This window comes from Hippocampus zosterae, chromosome 16, assembly GCF_025434085.1.
Source record: "Hippocampus zosterae strain Florida chromosome 16, ASM2543408v3, whole genome shotgun sequence".
NCBI lineage: Eukaryota > Metazoa > Chordata > Actinopteri > Syngnathiformes > Syngnathidae > Hippocampus > Hippocampus zosterae.
In genome coordinates this window covers 16,752,375-16,765,852 of record NC_067466.1, presented here as the reverse complement: position 1 = coordinate 16,765,852, position 13,478 = coordinate 16,752,375, and the positions used below count along the sequence as shown (strand labels likewise).

Here is a 13,478-nt window from a genome sequence, read left to right as displayed (position 1 = left end):
ACACTTAATACTTGCTCAGACCTCCTCTTATCATTAAAAAAAAAAAGTTCCAAATGAGAGCGTATGCACGGATAGCCTCCTACCTGGCCTGGCTTTATTTGAATGACCACAGCTGGTCACGAGCCTTCAGGAGGTTACCATGGCGACGCAAAAGGCTTGAACTAAGGAAAGAACAAATGACAAAAGGGGTTTCTTCCGCTAGCAGGGAGCGACCACACGCCTCTTGCGGATGCACTCCCAGATCCAGCCGGGGGTCACCCGCCGGGCCCGGCTGCCGCCCTCTCCCTCTCCCTCGTGATCGTCGGCGGCCAGAGTGTGAGTGGCTGAGGCGGCGTCGTAGTCCGCCACCAGGTCGCCGTCGTAAGCCACAAAGTAGCGCCGCAGCTTGGCAAAATCGTCCACGCCGGAAGGCAGGAAGAGCTTGATGCCGCTGAAGATGTCCAGAAGGGTCTATCACCCCCCCACAAAAAAAGTTTTTCATCAATGACTTCAAGTCAGACTTGCACAAAATGGCGTCAATGAAATCGGCGCCGCCGCGGCGTACAAACCTTGTCGTCGTCGGATTGGAGCATCCGCGGGGTAGGAGGCGGCGGCGTTGCCGTCACCTTCGCCGTTCCCGCGTGTCCGTTGCTCTGCACGCTTTCCGCGCTCTTCCTCACCTGCCGGTCGAAAATAAAGACGGAAAAACGTGAGCTGGAGAGTTCCGTGTTTTGGCGCGGGCGCCAGTCGCTACCTTTTTGGGGGCGGGAGCTTTGACGGCGGGAGAGCTCGGCTCGGATTTCACCGCCTTGCGTTTGGCCGGGGTGCTGTTACCTGCGGGCGGATAGAATTGAATCGGGACGTCTTTATTTATTAGGAGTATTTTTTTTTTTGTAACCCCCATTTTTTTCCTCTCTCAAAAATGGAGAAAGACTTGCAAGTGGCCATTTCCAACTCACCGGCTTTCTTGGGAAGGGGGCTCTCGGACGCCGGCGAACTGCCGCCGCTGTCTCCCGCAGACTCGGCCTTGTCTTGGCCGGAAGGTCCCGCCGTCACTTGGAAATCGCAGTTCTCCTTGGAGATGCGATACAGCTCCTGACCGGAACGGCAGAAGGGACGTGCGTCAAAAGCGCGTCCGGGAAGACGGACGGGAGCGCCGGTGAGGAGGCGGGGCGTGCGTACTTTGAGCTGCGGCAGGTTGGTGGCGCTCTTCCAGTCCTTGTCGTCGCGGACGCGCGTCATGCGGGGGAAGCGGATGGAGATGCCGTCGGCCGTGTGCATTTCCGACTTGGAAAACTCGGCGCCCGTGATCTCCCACACGGGCGCTTGCTGGGCCGCCACCCCCAAAACAAACAAACGCAAATGACAAAACGATTCAAATGGAAACGTGGCCGACGTTCAAACATGAACGGCAGATTCATTGGTTTGGATCTTTCTCGTTACTTTTTGTGAACAAAATACTTGTTGAGTTTCCGTCAACTTTTTTCAGCGAAAGACTGATTTGGGCATTTTGTATTTTTTTTTTTTTTAACTTCATGTGATAATTCTTGTGATTTGATTGAGATCTTATTTGGATTAATTTGCTTTGAATTCCATTTCAGTTTTTTCCCCCTTTACTTTTTCAAGTCATCTTTATTTATGCGGCCGTCTTTGTAACTTTTAGTCAGCAACAAAGTTTTGTTTGGATTTTTTTTTTTTTAAATGTAACAACTCTGATCTTGATCTGTAACGCCATTTGATTTCATGTGTGTTCTTTGACTTTTTGCAAGCAGAAATAATAATAATGTTTAGTCCAGTAAACGCATTTGCTTTGCGCTCGTCATTCAACCTAAGCAGAGGTCTCACCTCGGGACTGCGGATGAGGAAATCCGGGTAGTAGTTCTTGACGATTTTCAGCCAGCCGGGGATCTTGCTGGGGTCCTGCGGGAACGACGGACGCGCAAAAGACGACGAATGAGGGCCTTGCGGTGAAGAGAATTTCCCGGGAGGTTTTGCTCATCGCTCACCTTGCTGATTTTGATGACGTCCAGCTCTTTCTGGAGCCGAGCCAACATGGCGTCGTCGTAGCCCCCCGAGCACTTGGTGACAGTGCACCACTTCTTGGAGTCCGGGTCATAGCAGCCCATCAGGAAGCTGGACATGATGCCGCCTAACGTGGAGGCACGGTTGTCGTGAGGCTCCACACCAGCGGTATCAGAAGCGCAAATACGCACACGCAAACACCGATAACGCACCGTTGGAGCCTTTGCCGTAGAAAGCACCCAGCACCACCAGGTCGGCCGTGTCGGCCATGGCGCCCTCGTTCAGGTAGTCCTTCTTCACCTTCAGCCAGTGACGCTTTCCCGGCTCGTACGAGCCCTGGCGGAGAAGCGGGCGTGTGGACGCAGATGCGGGGGGGGGGGGGGGGGGGGACAGAAACAAGCGCGCGCGGACACACACGACCTGGTCATCAGCGCGACGCGCAAGTCTTCATCAACCGCTTTACGCACCGGAAAACAAATGTCTGACCTTCACGTCTTTGAGGACCAGGCCTTCCAAGCCTTCTCTGATGACTCGAGTGATCATGTCGGCCAGGTCTCTCGCACGCTACATGCACATAAAACACGATAAATGTGTGTGTGTGTGTGTGCGTGCGTGTGTGTGCGTGCGTGTGTGTGTGTGTGAAGTCTCAGGTGGTCGGCACGCCCTTACCGTGACGTGCTTCATTTCCGAAAAGAGGATCCGGTTGGGCACCTCCACCATGTTGTCATGCAGGAACTTCCTGCGCTCGCTCAGCGGCCTGCCAACAAAAAAAAACAAGCGAGGATTTCCACAATATTTGCACTCATTTTACGTGATCATTTCTTCATATTTATCTGCTGCGCGTACCTTTCCATGAGACTGTTGCCATTGAAGTATATGCAGTCAAAAACAAAGAGGCAGACGTTGGCGTCTTGAAAGGCGGCTTTCTGGAGGACAAACAAAACAAATCAATCAATGACTAAAGAAAGACAAAAAGGAAACGGTGATGGGTGAATTTGCATAAATGGGCGGCGCCTCCGACCTTGTGCACGCCCAGCGTGCCGAAGGGGAGCGGCTTGCTGGTGTTGGTGTCGATGAGCAGCACCTCGGCGTCCAAAATCATACTGTGGCCGCCGGGGAACGCCCGCGGGATGTAGTCCTTGAAGTGTGCCACCTGGACGCAGGCACAAAAGCATCAAAGAGAAAGAAAGAAAACGACAAAAGCGTTCCGTTTAGATTCGCTGTCATCACTGGAATCGGTACAACTGGACTATTCTTGTTGTTTCATGTTCACTCCAATAATAAGCTTTGACAGTCAGATCTAGTTTTGGGGTGGAGGGGGAATTTTATGTCCTGCAGCACCCTCTAGTGGCCGCGCTGTCACGTGTAGCCGAGAGTTTGCTGTCGTGCATAGAGAGCAAATGGTGACAAGTCCTTGTGGGAAATGTGCCACTAGGAGCATTGCTTGAGGCTGCTAATCATACAAGAGAACACAGATGACAACACGCGCATGCGCACGTGTGTGTGTGTGTGTGTGCAACTGACTTTGTGCGGCAAGACGGGTTTGAGGCTGCGACTGAAGTAGCTGAAGCTGTCGCCGCTCTTGTGCACCTGCACGCGCTCGCCGTCGTACTTGATCTCTGAGTACATGCCGTTGGGGCACTTCTTCATGGCGTACTCGATGGATTTGCACGCCTCCGCCTAGGGAGGGAGGGGGGAAAAAAAACAAAAACAAAACACCAAGGTACCACAGATAAGTCTGTGTTCATATGGAGCGGTTCTACAATTGGCATTGAACTCAAATTTAAGAAAATTTGCTCTTGGAATTAAAAAAAAAAAAAAAAAGATGACAAAAAGAAAGCAAAATTCATTTCAATCAGAGAGATTAAGGGCGGTGATAAAAACGGGCCCCTGCGCGGAAGTGGCGACTCTGGAGTATAATTCCTCACGGCTGAAAATAATTCAAACTACAATGACGAGGCTCTCCTGTAATAACTTTTGCTTAAGGGACACGTCTTATCCACGAGGAGAGTAAGGGCAGGGTGAAAATGGACCACCGCAGCAAGGTGGAGACTCTGGAGTATCACATAAAAGAAATAAAACGACTAAAACGAGGGTCCTCGACTTCAGTCATGTTAGAGAATGACACTCCAGAGTCTCCACTTTGCTGCAGTAGTCCGTTTCCACGCTGCCCTTCGTCTCCTCTTGGCGGGGAGACGACGGAGTGCCACTCACCAGCATGGGCTGAACGGGCGTCATGAGCGAGGCCTCCACGGTCAACAGCTTGCGGGGCCCCGAGCCGTCCGAGGCCTCCTGCTGGTTCCTCAGCACGCGCTCGATCACGTCGGCCAGGTTGCGGGAGGCCTTGAAGGCGTCGTAGGCGTTGGGGTCCACCGCGTCCAGTCTGCGCGCACAAAGCAACCGTGAGGGGTGGGGGGAAAGCGACCAGTCGGCCGCCACGAAGCGACCGCTCAACTTACACGTGCTTGGCTCCGGCGTTCATCTTCAGGTCGTGCTTGATGAGGCGGATGATGCCTTTCAAGTCGTTGCCGGTGCACCTGCGGGCGAAGGAGGAGAGGTGCCAAGCGTTAGCGAGGCGGCGCGTTAGCGAGGCGGCGCGTTAGCGAGCGGTCACTTTTTGGCCACGTCCTCCAGCTCAGCCTGCTGCTCGTCCTCCTTGGTGAGCTGCGCCAGGCGGGTGAGCGAGGCGTCCACCTCCTGGATGGTCAGCAGGCTCTTGGCCGACGGCGGGAAAGCTTTGCTGTCCTCGAAGAACATGCGAACCGTCTCCGAGACGTCGCCCTGTTGTCGGAGCACGAGGAGAGAAGGCTCAGCCCGCAGCATTCGTGGGATTGTCGCGAGGGGCCAAAATCAAGAGTGGAAGTCTGGGGTCGGGCTGATAATTGCTCTTTTAAAATTGGAGGAAAGAAAATAATGAAAAATAAAATGAGCCATTGCTTGGCCGATTTTTGGTTGGGGAATTACAATCATTTCACCGTACGTTGTCCCTTAGAATTTAGAGCAGAGACAAAAATAACAACATAAAATATTTGCAAACATCTGCTTTTTGATTTTTATGATGTGGATTGAAATGAGAACGTTTTCGTTTATCCGATTCAATGCCCCCATCTCTCCAATAAAAGCTACAGATCGATTTTTTAAAATAAATCGATCTGTGTGCGTGTATTTTTGCACGTCTCCACCGACCTTCTCCAGATCTCGCACCATGTCGTCCTGGCTGCAGCGGAACACGCGGCTGAAGAGTTTGACAATCTGCTTGTCGTTGAGGTTGTACACGCTCTTCACCACGCCGGGCAGCAGCAGCTTCACCGTCAGGTACAAGTCACCGTGGAATTTATCTGCGCCGGGAGGAGAGAAAAGAGCAATTGACACCGAGCGCCGCCAAACGGCGCGCTTCTCTCGTCGGGTTCCACCTCCGCCGGTGCCCTTGCGCAGGAACTTCTCAATGATCTGCGTCTTGCTGTTGTAGCTGTTGTTCTCGGCCACCGTGGCGCACAGCTTGCGGAACTCGCGGAACAGGCAGTCCTTGTGGTGCGGGTCGCACAGCTGCGCGGCCAGAGCGCTGCCCTGCTTGGCGAGCGACGGCGACGACATGGGCGAGGACGTGGACGGGGAGGCGCCCGCCTTGGCCGCTAGGGTGGGACGCATGAGGAGAACGCTCAGCGAAGGATATCGAAAGGCTTCAAGCATGCGAGCGGCTAGCGCGTTGCCTACCGGTGAACCCCGAGAACTTGCGCGGCGCGTTGAGCGAGGCTGCGGCGTCGGCAGCGGGTGACGTCAGTTTGGCCGACTTGGCCGGGGTCTTCTTCTGCGGACTCGACTTCACTTTGGACATCAGCTCTGCAAACACAAAGAAGTATTTGTTACTTTTGCAGAGTATTTTGACGGGGCAATTTGCTGAATTTATGGAGCGCGCTTTCCAAGAGGTACCCGAGACGTGTCGGTTGATGAGCGCTTTGTCCTCGTCCTGCAGCTCCTCCCAGCCCTCCAGGTCGGTGATATCCTCGATCTTCTTGGTCGTGGCGCGGGCGCGTTCCAGCTTTTCAAATATGCACTTGATGTGGTACCACTCCTTCATTTCGCCAGCCGACTCGCTGAAGGGGTTGGGCACCACCTTGCCGATGCGCGCCATGCCCTTGGCGATCTTGTCCTTGCACTTCTTGCAGCCGGCCGTTCCGCGCTTGGCGTACTCCACCAGGAAACGCTGCTCCGCCATGGCGTCGGGCGCGGGCAAGGAGAGCCGGAGGCCTGCGTGACGCTCGAGACTGGATTCGGGGGGCGGGGCCAGCAGCCGCCAAAAGGCCACCCGGAGCCGAGGGGCGAGTGGGGCGAGGGGGCGAAGGCAGAGGGTCTTCTTGGCTAGCAAAATGAAGCACCTCTGCATCAAAACTTGCCACTTACAACCTGAGAAAAAGATGCACACTTTACGGATAAGTCACAACTTAAGTCCGACCACTCATCGACAACTAAGTTATCTAATTATTCAACAATTATTTGGAGAAGAAATGCATTGTTTAAAGGGCTTCCTCAAGTTAAAATAGTCAAAATCCTCAAAATCACGGCTTCTTGTTTTTTTCTTTTTAATCAGATTGTGCCGGAACCAGACTGCGAATCGAATGTAATTTCAACTGCTTAAGATTTAGCGACGTGTAACTTCAACAACTGAGTAGGCTAGCTTCTCAGTTAGCTTTTTAGCCATGCCGGACACGACACGACTCTCCACACGCCCCCGTTCTACAATCAGATGGCAGTTTCTTTCTTTTCACACAAAACTCCAATTTTGAACATCATTTATGAAACCAGCGATCAATTCGACTGTACCTTGTAGACGGTTGACAGAGCGCTAGAGTGGGGTTTAAATGGAGTCTCCGTGGCATTGTTGTAGCCTCCCTGCGTAGTCAAGTCAACGATATTTCATTAATGGTTTGGCCACTTCCGGTTAGAGACTAAAATTTACCACTCGGGGCGTTGTATGGATCATAACATTGCATAGGTGAGTTTTGTTCGAATCATAGATGTGTATCCTTGTATTGTCAAATAGTCAAACAGGCTGGATCACGTAGCTGATTTGACCGCAATTGGAACTTTATTTTGATGTATTACTTCCGTTTTGGCGACGCTAGCTTGTCAAAGTGAGCACTTTTTGTTTAAAGGGGCACAATGAAGCTCATTGGCGCATGCGCAAAACGAACTTCACGCAGTGCAGGAGCCATGTTGGGCCGGTGCACGCATTAAAAAAAAGAATTCATTTTCCTTCCTTATCTTCGTTGTGTAATTAGCAACAAATAACGTTTTCCCCTCAACGAAAAAAATACTATTTTATATTTTCCCCCCCATTTTAATTATTTTGTGAACAAATTACTTTTTTGTTTAAAATATTTTTTGTAAGCAAAGGACTAATTTCTAGTGACTTTTGGCAAACTTGATGTGCATTTTACCTCAACCTTTTGAGAACACGGGACTTTGATTTAGATGTGTTTCATTCATTTTTAAACAAAAAGCTATTGTATTTTTTCCTACGATTTGGTGAACAAAACAGGGATCCAGTTCACTTGCAAAAAGTGAGAATAGGAACCGCGAAATTAGGTCTGAAAAACAGTAAATTCTTGCAAAATGTTTTACAAGAAGACTGAAAATGACTTTTTTTTCCTTTCTTGGGGTTGTGGGGGGTTGTAGTTGTAATATGGAGAAAATGTGTAAACAATCTGAGAAACACTTTCACAAACATAAACTTGTACTGTACTTTATTGGGCAAGTTTGAATTATAGAGTGGTTATGATTTTTTTTTAAACAAAGAAAATAACATGACAAAAAGTCATTCGTACAATAAAAGTTGAAATTTAGGAGGGGGAAAAAAAACTTTAAAAGAGGCGGATCAAGTCACGAGAAATAAAAGCAAAGTACATTGTTTTTTTATTTTATAAGAATAACTTGTAATATTACAACAATAGAGGAATCTAGACCCCCGCACCCTACGGTGAATTTTACATGCAAAGACTGTTGTGATGCTAAAATGAGCCAGTGCCGCCAAAGCAGAAGAAACAAGTCCAGAAGGTCCCCTGGCTAATATAGTGTCTGGATTCCAGAGTGTAAATGTACCCAAACTCCTGAGTCAGTTGTTGTCAAGAATCTGCCGTGTCCAGCTTTCGCTTTCCCGAGGTATCTCGTTCGGAGCGACTCCACCACTGAAGGTCCAACTCGGCTCGAATCAAACACGGCTGAGCAAGGCCAAGACATGACAACCTGACACAGCGGCTCCTCAACTTCACATATTTTATTTATTTTGATTTATTCGAATGCAGGTGTGTAGCTATCCATACATCCATCCAGCAGGGAGTGCGCTTTTATCTTACCCGCCTGGAGGACTTGATGAGGGTGGCGCAGCGTCGAGCGGGTCGGTCCATGTTGGCCCCGGGGAGTCGCTCCAGCAGGACTCGGGTTCTGGGGACGTGACTCCACGACACGCCCAGGCCAGGCTGCACTTCGCCCTCTTCACTCCTTGTCACGTGGTTGGTCACCTGCGGACGTGGCACTCAGTGCCGAGTGATGTCCTGCGGCGCGTGTGTGCGCGTGTGTGTGTGTCCTCACCAAAGTAGCTATGTGGAAATCCTTGGCCAAGGCCTTGAGCGTGATGGCCACTTGGCTCATCATGTACATGCCTGTGCAAAAAAAAATTAATATTATGGATGAGAAAAAAAATATTGTGAGAATATATATATTTGTAAATAAAGACGTATGAGGGGGGTGGACACAAGGACTACTGCGCATAATATGAGGAAACAAAATAATTCTTCCAAGAATAAAAAATGCACAATTTTTCTTACAGCAAAAAACTGAAATCAACTAAAAATGAAGAATTATTTGCAGATTTATGCTGGCATGAACCATTCAGTTTAATGCAATGAGAAAAAAAAGGGAAATAAACTTACCGGTATATTAAATAAAGTTGTGGCAGGGCCCGACAAATTCATCGAGTGATATCAGTTCTTTTCCAACTGGCAAAAATAAGCTTCATTTTTTTTTTCTTTTATCCCGGGGAATATTTTTTTAAATTAATGGGCTGATTCATCAGATATCATCATATCATTTTATTGTGAGAAATATCTAAACCGGCCTCAAAAAATCCACATCGGTCAGGCCCTGAGAATGAGTAAGCGTCACGACTAAAAAAAAAAAAAAAAAAAAAAAGTTGCCGGTTGAACTTCGGCACTTTTTTATATCTACGCCAATTCCACCTCGCAAGCAAAGCTTTCTCCGCCTAAACGTATGCGTGGAATTCCGCCAAACACGCATGCACCTTCATCATGCCTGCTTCCCAGCAGAGGAGCGATGACGGCCGACACCGAGTCCACGATCAGCGCCTTGACGGAGCCGCCGTGGCTGCTCGCCTGCCGCGGCAAACGTGACAAACATCAACATCCGCCGCCTCCTCGGGGGTGTGCGACAGATTGCGGGCACCTGCCGAAGCTCGCCGCCGCCGCCGCCGCCGAGCCGGTACAGACAGTCGAGCAGGGAGAAGATGTCAAACGCGCGGTACACGGCGATCCTCTGCAGGGCTTCCATCTGTCAGCCAAAATGACACTCGACTTTCGACGTGCGTTTCATGAGGCGCAGCACATCCGACAGTGGCTATAAAAAGTCTCCACACCCTTGTGGAAATGCCAGCACCAATGTGAATATGTCAATTTTTTTTTAACCATTATTGTGACAAATAATGTGTATGACAATTGGAAAAAAAAAAAGTGTTGACATGCGCCACCTTAAATGTTCGCAGGTGTTTGCCGACACCAATTTAGGACGAGTTTGAATGTGATGAGTTCATTCTGACCATCCCCAGTTGGACAAGGGTGTGCACACTTGTGCAACTACAATTATTTATTTGGACTTCCAATCTTTCTTTTTTTGTTCAGGTTATTAATATTGATGAGATGGGGTTTGGGCACCTGCTCGTCGTCGCTACTCGTTTGGGTTCGCAGCATTTGGCGCAGGCGTCCCGCCGACAGCCCCCCTGTGGTGTCCACGTAGATCACGTTTTGCCTCAAGTGCTGCGAGACGTGCGCTGCCACGCCCAAACACACCTGAAAACACGTGCAAAAAAAATAAAATAAATAAAAAATTGTACACTGCAGGAAAATACAATCATCATAACAAGGAAAAAGTAAGTCGTATTTTATGATTAAGAAAATATTTCAATAGGACAATGTTATGAGCAAAATATCTATTTCTCTATCATTTGCTCTCAAATAAAAGAGTAAATGAAGAAGCTATTTGTGCTTTGTGACGGGCTGACTCGCCTGAGTTTTGCCACTTGCCGGCCCCCCTGCCAGCTCGGTGATCTCGCCCGTGTACACGCCGGAATCCAGCAGCGCGTCCAGGCTGAGGACAAACAAAACCCATCACTCGACCGGCAGCAAATTCGGCACGACACAAAGCTCTGTGAAATTCGTACGAAAGTGGGCGTGGCCTTTTCCGCGAGATGAAAGGAGGTGTGCCTAATCTAGTGTCCTCCCAGCATGTCCAGGCCCTCCCGTATGCCGCTAGGGGGCAGCCACGGCACGTCCGGGCTTCTTCTTGGAAGCTTCCGGAGCCAGTTCTGACAATGCCTGAGAAACACTGGCTTCAAGGTGCAAAATTCAAATCAACAAGGTGGTTTTGTAGGAAGATTTCCTGGCCTGAAAATTAATGTGCGGTGCTTTCCACGAAGCGCCTTGAAGGCTTGCCTGTTTGCCGTAGCTGCTGTTTGTTTTTAAACGGCGAGCAGCTGAGCAGGCGTTCACGCGTCCAATACATCAGACACCACTTTGGGGCCCAAATGGGACAAGGCCACTCTTTAGAGCACCCCCCCCCCCCACACACACCGCGACACGCTTGGCTGCATATTCTGCTACACGGGGTGCGACGGCTCAATGCAAATTCAATTTAGGAAGGCACATCGACATGACTCAGGCTGTGATTGATTGGTTGGGGAGATGTGCAGTAGAATCCGGTTAGCAAAAATAGATAAAAAATCTTACGGCTGGTTTGACTCGCACGTGTCCTCCAGTTGAAACAGGGTTGGATAAAAAAAAAACCTAAACTGGTGAGTTTTAAGGTACGCAGATGTCCCCACCCAATCATATCGGACGGAGGTGAGCGAACGGAATATGTCTCCCACAGGCAGAGCGGCGCTCACTCTGGGTTTCCCGTGGAAAGGATGGCGGTGGAGCTGAGCAGCTCGTCGTAGAGGTCGGCACCGGAAACGGGGAAGGCGGCGTGCTGGGCCAGGAGCACCCTACGGATGGCTATCAGAGCCTGCCAGAGAACAAAATAGGAGATTTCGCCTTCGGGCCATCGCTAAGTAACAAGCTCCGCCGCGGCACTCGGGTTAAGGTGTTTAATTAGCGGACCGACGCCTCGGGTGGGAGGTCCCCGAGGCGTACGTGAAGTCGACCCCGAAGAGCTCGTCAAAAGTCGGAGAGGTCGTTTGCCGCTAACAGGCTGCCTGAGGGCTAACTCTGAGTGAGAAACACTTATTGCACTCAACGGTGACTCATACTGTCATGTGAGTAAAATGACAAAAATGGTGTTCGTTGTATGTTGCAAAGTGACACTTCATCGATTCGCAAAGTGGATCCGTGCAAGTGGAAAAATGACAATGTAGCTTTGTGTTAGGGTCAGAATGATTAATCGATATATTAGCTACTTTTAGAAGGGGGTTAGGAAGACGGTCTATTTTTTTTTCTCTCCAATTCGTTTGTTTTGTACACTGAAACATCAGACAAAAATAATAACATTCAAATATTGCCTCCATCGAGAAAAAAAACAAAAAACTGTACGATTTACGAAGTAAATTCTCTGTTATAAAGTGAAACGATAGGACAAAGTATTGTACAACAGTCAAATTAGTCCAAACACGATGCAATTTTTAAAATTTGGCATCTCAAGGCAGCACAGCACATCCCCCTTAAAAGCAGCTAAAGAAGCCGCAGCCTGATGCGTGATGACCAAAGCCGTCTGAGGGCCTCAACTGGGTCACCGTGCCGGACCTGAAAGCCATCGTGGGGCACGCGCGGGTGGGCGGGGTGTCAACAAAATGCCCAAGCATGTAGATAGCATTGGCAAGGACAGACACTGCTGGAGCTTTTTGTTTGTAACGATTAAATCAAATGTTTCCTGGGCGACGGGGCGCCGAGGACCACATGAGGTGAAACAATGCATTTCGGACTGGCCTCTCATGACCTCTCCCTGCCCACGCTAAACAAGCACCGTCTGTCCCAAAAAAGCCTGGTTTCCTGATTATTGGCACACAGGAAGAAAAACATGTTTTCTTGCATGGACTTAATAATAAAAAGTACGTTTTGTCTTTCCTACCCAAGAGGTCAACACAGAGACTGTAAACAATTTAATCTCAAGATCTCTCCGCTCTTTTAATGTGTGCAAATGATGAAAAAGTGAAAAGGTCCTGCATGTTTTCATGAGTTCAAGACGCTTGCAAGGCGAGTTGATGGTTTACACTCAAAAGTGTGCATTTTGAAAGTATGCGAGATATTTGTAAACAGCTTGCAGGAGATACTACAATACGAAACCAGTGCTTATGACAATTATTCCGCGCAAATGGCTCATTTTGGAAACACGAGCCACACGTAATTCTTTAGATTTGCCATTCGGATTTTTCGACATCCCTTTTGCGCCAAAGTGTCGATTTCCTTCCTAAAGTGTCAACAACAATACCTTATATGACGTCGAACATTTCTGTGCGAGGTCCTCCATGTCTGACGAGACCAGATCTTCCACTGTGGGAACAAGAAGATCCAGAGAACGACATGCGTTGTGCAAATTCGCAGTTGTCGTTTGGAAGGGCTCGTTTCAACCTGTTTTAACGTGGGCATCCCGCAAACGGTGCACGACATCTTCATCCAGTCCCGGGCACATCCCTTCTCGCAAGAGCACCATGCTCTCATTGTCGATTAATACTTAATTACAAATAAAAGGTTCAAAACTAGTTTTGCTGTCAGTTTTGGAGAAACCAAACAAGCTAGCGTACTTGCGTTTTTAGCATTGTGACAAACTTATCTTGGCTAGGGGGGGTTGGACTTCGCAGTCTTTTGACGAGCCTCTATCAAATAAACTAATTTCTTGACGAAGTTGGCCAAATTGAAGTCCAAACGTTGCCTTGGACTTGCTTGACTTAACTAGATAACTCTGGTTGTGCGGTTTCAAAAGACGTGCGGGGAAACTCACTAATACCACCGTGGTGCACTATGGGTATCGTAGTTTAATTCACTAACCAGCCAAGAAAGCAAATGCTAAATCTAGTCTACATCACTACAATACCCACAATGCAAGCGAAAAGTGGTAACTAACTGTTTCGCTACCTCATTTCCACAGGCACAAAACCTCTCTCAGATGCTGACAAAATTATTTTGGTGACATTATAAAAATAGAATTAAATTAATACATGATGACTTAAAATAATTCAATTTTTATGAGTCATTAAT

At 48.9% G+C, this 13,478-nt stretch overlaps 2 protein-coding genes across 3 annotated transcripts; both read right to left on the bottom strand.

Annotated features, from left to right (window-relative positions):
* Window positions 1-189: 189 nt before the first annotated feature.
* LOC127588246 (DNA ligase 3-like) lies at window positions 190-6,385 on the bottom strand. Its single transcript, XM_052046896.1, has 20 exons — window positions 5,932-6,385; window positions 5,716-5,841; window positions 5,415-5,633; window positions 5,188-5,339; window positions 4,616-4,782; window positions 4,461-4,538; window positions 4,216-4,384; window positions 3,526-3,681; window positions 3,023-3,154; window positions 2,848-2,927; window positions 2,671-2,758; window positions 2,488-2,565; window positions 2,214-2,337; window positions 1,986-2,128; window positions 1,825-1,899; window positions 1,162-1,308; window positions 939-1,074; window positions 734-813; window positions 549-659; window positions 190-450 (listed from the first exon to the last, which is right to left on the bottom strand). Exons 1-20 carry the CDS (start codon window positions 6,383-6,385, stop codon window positions 199-201), a joined length of 2,967 nt encoding a protein of 988 aa, XP_051902856.1. The 3' UTR covers window positions 190-198.
* Window positions 6,386-7,730: 1,345 nt separating this feature from the next.
* On the bottom strand, window positions 7,731-13,260 carry LOC127588262 (DNA repair protein RAD51 homolog 4-like). Of its 2 annotated transcripts, XM_052046915.1 has the most exons (11): window positions 13,025-13,254; window positions 12,852-12,953; window positions 12,712-12,773; window positions 11,174-11,292; window positions 10,296-10,377; window positions 9,945-10,079; window positions 9,460-9,564; window positions 9,299-9,389; window positions 8,590-8,660; window positions 8,355-8,519; window positions 7,731-8,219 (listed from the first exon to the last, which is right to left on the bottom strand). In XM_052046915.1, the coding sequence occupies exons 2-11, from the start codon at window positions 12,931-12,933 to the stop codon at window positions 8,124-8,126; spliced, it is 1,008 nt and encodes a 335-aa protein (XP_051902875.1). In that variant the 5' UTR covers window positions 12,934-12,953; window positions 13,025-13,254; the 3' UTR covers window positions 7,731-8,123. The 2 variants fall into 2 exon arrangements, with proteins under 2 accessions (XP_051902875.1, XP_051902876.1); XM_052046916.1 differs by having other exon boundaries at window positions 7,731-8,244; window positions 12,852-13,260.
* Between the last annotated feature and the right edge of the window lie 218 nt (window positions 13,261-13,478).

What these genes read in the sequence shown, in the direction of transcription:
- LOC127588262 (XM_052046916.1), bottom strand. Translation starts at nt 12,933, where the DNA reads ATGGTGCTCTTGCGAGAAGGGATGTGCCCGGGACTGGATGAAGATGTC. An exon ending in CGGCAAGTGGCAAAACTCAG is followed by an intron (nt 10,080 to 10,295) that starts GCGAGTCAGCCC and finishes ACGTGTTTTCAG; the next exon opens with GTGTGTTTGGGCGTGGCAGC. An exon ending in GGGAAGCAGGCATGATGAAG is followed by an intron (nt 8,661 to 9,298) that starts GTGCATGCGTGT and finishes TTTTTTGCACAG; the next exon opens with GCATGTACATGATGAGCCAA.
- LOC127588246 (XM_052046896.1), bottom strand. Translation starts at nt 6,385, where the DNA reads ATGCAGAGGTGCTTCATTTTGCTAGCCAAGAAGACCCTCTGCCTTCGC. An exon ending in TGGTGCGAGATCTGGAGAAG is followed by an intron (nt 4,783 to 5,187) that starts GTCGGTGGAGAC and finishes CTCCGACAACAG; the next exon opens with GGCGACGTCTCGGAGACGGT. An exon ending in CGCCCGTTCAGCCCATGCTG is followed by an intron (nt 3,682 to 4,215) that starts GTGAGTGGCACT and finishes CTCCCTCCCTAG; the next exon opens with GCGGAGGCGTGCAAATCCAT.